The following is a 4,497-nucleotide window of genomic DNA, read 5'->3' as shown; positions in this document are numbered from 1 at the left end:
CTCTCAACCCCCCCCCGTTACTCATGATGCTGCTAAAGATGCTTTTGTTGACAACGTGAAAAGCTAAATGCGGTGGTGACATTCCCAACATGACCTCAATCAAGCATTTTCATCGCCTGCAGGCGCAAAACAATCCAACCAACTCTGCCACTGCAGAGAATCTCTTTACCCTCATTTCATAATGAATGCAATCATACAAGGAAAATTGTTCCACTCTTCCAAACTGGCTGTGGTGCAAACTGGAGAGGTGTTGTTTTGAATTTGCATGTCATTTATCCAAAGGTATATTTTAAAGCCAATAGTCTATTTTTATGTGACCGTCCACTAGTTGACCTGAGAAGAGGCAGCACTGAGCTTACAAGCTGTAAGTCAGTTAAACCCCCATCGAGGTAAGAATTCTTTGGCCACCAACACGCACACATTGACATTGCTCCATGCCCAGCTGAGAAACAAATGTTTGGAGTGTCATACATCCCATTGCTATTCAAATGCTGTTTTTGTTAAAAAAAAAAAAAACAACAAAAAAACAAAACAAACAGCCAGCCAACGCAGGACTATTTTCACCACTCTTTAATATCAGTGCACGACAATTATTGGGCTAAACACCATGAAATAAAGGTTAAACAGTAAATCCCTTTTGAATATCGCCACCTGGAATGTCATGTCAGATATGTCCTGACACAATACGGCTGCTCCCTTTTTCACAAGCAGATCGTGTAATTATGCCCATGTGTCAGTCATGCTCTTATGAGTGACAGTGTGGCTTGGCTGGGATGAAAATTGTAAAATGAGGAAGAGAAACGCTTTTGGAAACCCTGGAGGTTTGACACCGAGTAGCGATTATTCACAAAAAAGCATTAATATTGCATCTGTTTAAACATTCTCATGCCAGACGAGAGAAACTGAGGTTCCCCCCCTTCACCCACAGGTTAGCCTTAGCACTTAACGCTAGCTCTGCACTGCCCCAGGGAAGAACTGTGCAATGAATGGAAAAGCAGGCCACATTTCTATCCAGGCCATCTTTATTGATCCTCAAAACCCCTTTCACAAAGACCCCACCCCACCCCACCCCACCCCCCAATCTTGACCACAAAAAGGGGACAATATAAACAACCAATAAATAAGAATCTGTGTGATTAAGGCGGTTCTACATCTCCAATAGAACACAACAGTGTGGACATGTTGGAGTTATACAGCTTCATACAGTACAAACAGGAGAGTTGAGAACATCACATCTAAAAAGGCAGCACTTTAACAAAAGTGAACCATTTTTAAAATCTGGATGAGACTCCCATTCAAATGAGATACCATTGTACTTCTGTCATGTCTGACTTTTGTGATAGAAAATTCACGCTCTTTTTTAGATGACCTTGTCATCTAAGCTTATTTTTAATACTAGGCCAAATAGAGTGGGACAAAAAAAAAAATCATGAGCAAAGAACTTGAATTTAATTTCCTCCCCCATCCTACTTAAAAAAAAGAAAAAGAAAAAAAAAATATTAAAGCCACTTGGTTCCCAAAATGGAGAATGTGGTTGTTCTTTATATCAGTTCTCTCAGATAGGAATAAATAAATACACCTTTTTACTGGTAAACTGTCATGGAGTTCAGGCTTCGAGGCTACACAGTGTCATAACATTGTTCAGAGTGGCTTCTAAGAATTTCAGCATTTCTTAATTACATTCATGTCCAGGAAAATGGGAGAAGTGAACTGGGCCTTGAGGCCAGCCACCCTCTGGCCACTAGCACACGTGAAACTCAAGCACTGTGCATTCATTGTGGATATCCAGAGTTCTCTTCTGTGCACCCTGCGCTGCAACTTGGCTTAGTTGTAAAGGGAGGTGCTCCAAAAATAAAACCATCCTGGACAATTCTCACTCTTCTGTGTCCCTTTGTGCCCCAAAGCGCTCCTCTCAGCAACTAACGGTGCTGGGTTGCTGTTTGCTGACAAAGTCCGAGATGAAGTCAAACTCATTCTGGCCCAGAAAGAGTTCTGGCAGCTCCTGGACTCGATCCAAACCCAGCTCCATGACCAGCGAGGTTAAGACCTCCTCGTCAATCATATCTGCATCCATGCCATTCAGGGCCAGCGCTGGCCCAGCCATGTGCTGCATGTTAGCCAGCTGAGCCGGGTTCATGCGGTACTGGGTCGTGGGCCCCATGTGGTTCCCACCCATTGGCCCCAGTGGGTGTCCATGGTACTGGGTGTTGAGTTTCTGCAGCTGCATGCTGGCCATGAGCTGTTGGGACGTTAACCCTCCGTTCATGAACTGTTGCTGCTGCTGCTGTGGGTGCTGCGCTTGCTGCTGATGTTGTTGGTGTTGCTGTGGATGCATATGATGCTGCTGCTGAGGGTGATGCTGTTGCTGCTGGGGCTGGCCATTATACATCATGTTACCAGAGGTCATCTGGTGGTGACCCATCTGAGCCCCGTTCAGCTGTCCATTCATGGGTCCGCCCACCATGCCCTGCCGCTGTCTCATGGCGGTCTCCATGTTGGCCTGGGCGCCGCTGTAGTGCATCATCTGGCCGTTGGGCAGCGCCCGCATGCCCTGCTGGTTGGCATGCTGCTGGTGACCTGCCTGCAGGCCGCCATTCATGCCCATCCTGTAACCGTGGAGACTGGCGCCCGCTGAGCTGTGATTCATGGGCATCATCAGATGGTCTGCCATGCCTCCTGTCTGTGAGCAGAGAGGAGACGCTGTTAGGACAATGCATGGAGAAAACAAGATGTTTGGATCCAGTAATATCAGGCCCATGGCTGGCATGGCACGCACCAATTCAACTGACCATGTGAAGCAGCATTAAACTGGTTAACACACACAATGAAGGTGTTAACGTTGCCAGGTTTAATGTTCATAGCTCCAAACCAATGTCATACTCTGCCCAGTGACTTCTTTCAGAGACCACAACCGTCACCTTCATTTAAGGGATTTTTTTTCTTAGTGTTTCAGCTCCACCAAAAACGCTTCAGAAAGAATATATATATATATATATATATATATATATATATATATGCAAGATTGCTCGAGCTAATTGGACTGCACTGAAATCAAATCCTTCCTTGGTGCGTTAAGTCTTCCCACAGCCTTCCTTCTTTATGCCAAGGTATGAACGCCCAGGTTGAAATTACAGGTTAACGTACATTGTTTGGCTGCATTTTAAAGCAAAGATTCATTCGTGCAAGAGTGGAATCGACTAAACAACGGAGGGGGGGGGGGGATAAAAATGCGTGCATCGCTCAGTAACATCGCTTAAATCCCCCTCCACCACCTCCACCACCATCTATGTTGCATGTCAGCTGAGGCAGAGAAATCTGTTACATTTTACGCACGTAAGGTTGCAACAAAGAACACTGACATCATGCAACATCTCCCCAAGAGCTGAATCACCACATTTCTAACAAGGCAGCAGAAACCCCAAACAAAGGCTCCGAGCTCTGTCCGACCTGCACCGTCTCTGTTTGTGCAAATGTTTGTAATTCAACCATTTCCCCTCCGATGGCTGTGGAGCGATATTATTCCATTTTGTTCATCTCGAGTTTGAAACAGAGGGGGGGAATGCAAACAATGGAGCAGCAGTAGTAGCAGTCCCTGAGACCACCACACACCATAAATTAAAAAATAAATAAATTAAATAAGAAAAAAAAGCCCCCATCAATTTCTTACAAATAGCAAAGGATTAAATAATGAGATACAATAAACCCGACTTAAACCTGGATCTTACCCGTATCCGCTCCGTTTTAACAAAGTTGCGCGACTTGCTTCAGCTCCGTCTCTTAAGAAGAAAAAAAAAAAAAAAAAAAAAAAAAACACTTCTCCCCCTCCTGCAAAGGCGAAGCTCCTCTGAATTACAGTGTGTATTCCGCGGGGTTACGCTTCATGCTCAGGCGGGGACGGTGTGCACAAAGACTGCCGCATCAGATCTTGAAACGACTGCCTATTTTCTGGGTCAACTCCGGGATTATGTACATCTAAAAAGCTCAGAGGAAGGCAGTCGGGGAGAGGTGGAGCCTCGGTCCTGCCTCTTCTTTGTTCCTATTGGCCCTACTTAATATAATTGTGCATGGGCGTAGAAAAAAAGAGGAGAAAAAAGGCTGTGACACAGTCACCAATTTAAATATCCCCCTCCCCACTTTCTTTTTGAAAGAATATTTGGACACCTTGTTTGTTTTCATAAGTAACTGCTGCTGATGTGACAGACAGACAGTGAGACAGATGGATGCATGCTTATACCCGGCACTGCATGTCTAACTCCATGACATGGGAGTAGAAACTCTTGTTCCCGGCTTGGCAGCACCTGCTCAGCTATTTGGACGATGTGTTTGACCGTATCGTGTAGCCTAAGTGTTATCCTGGTATGTGCATGCACACTTCAGCTCCGGGATGACTGAGATCACTGTTGGTCCATGTGACCCACCGGTCTGCTGTGCGTTCGCCTCAGCCAGTCAGCGGAGGGAGGGCAGAGGAATGTAGCCTCTGTGCTATTCTAGGCCACA

At 45.5% G+C, this 4,497-nt stretch overlaps 1 protein-coding gene across 1 annotated transcript; it reads right to left on the bottom strand.

Annotated features, from left to right (window-relative positions):
- Positions 1-1,083: 1,083 nt before the first annotated feature.
- On the bottom strand, positions 1,084-3,949 carry cited4b (Cbp/p300-interacting transactivator, with Glu/Asp-rich carboxy-terminal domain, 4b). The gene is made up of 2 exons (XM_029504395.1): positions 3,726-3,949; positions 1,084-2,680 (listed from the first exon to the last, which is right to left on the bottom strand). Exon 2 carries the CDS (start codon positions 2,669-2,671, stop codon positions 1,913-1,915), a length of 759 nt encoding a protein of 252 aa, XP_029360255.1. The 5' UTR covers positions 2,672-2,680; positions 3,726-3,949; the 3' UTR covers positions 1,084-1,912.
- Between the last annotated feature and the right edge of the window lie 548 nt (positions 3,950-4,497).

This window comes from Echeneis naucrates, chromosome 6 (assembly GCF_900963305.1).
Source record: "Echeneis naucrates chromosome 6, fEcheNa1.1, whole genome shotgun sequence".
Taxonomy (NCBI): domain Eukaryota; kingdom Metazoa; phylum Chordata; class Actinopteri; order Carangiformes; family Echeneidae; genus Echeneis; species Echeneis naucrates.
This window is presented reverse-complemented; position numbering and strand designations above follow the sequence as displayed.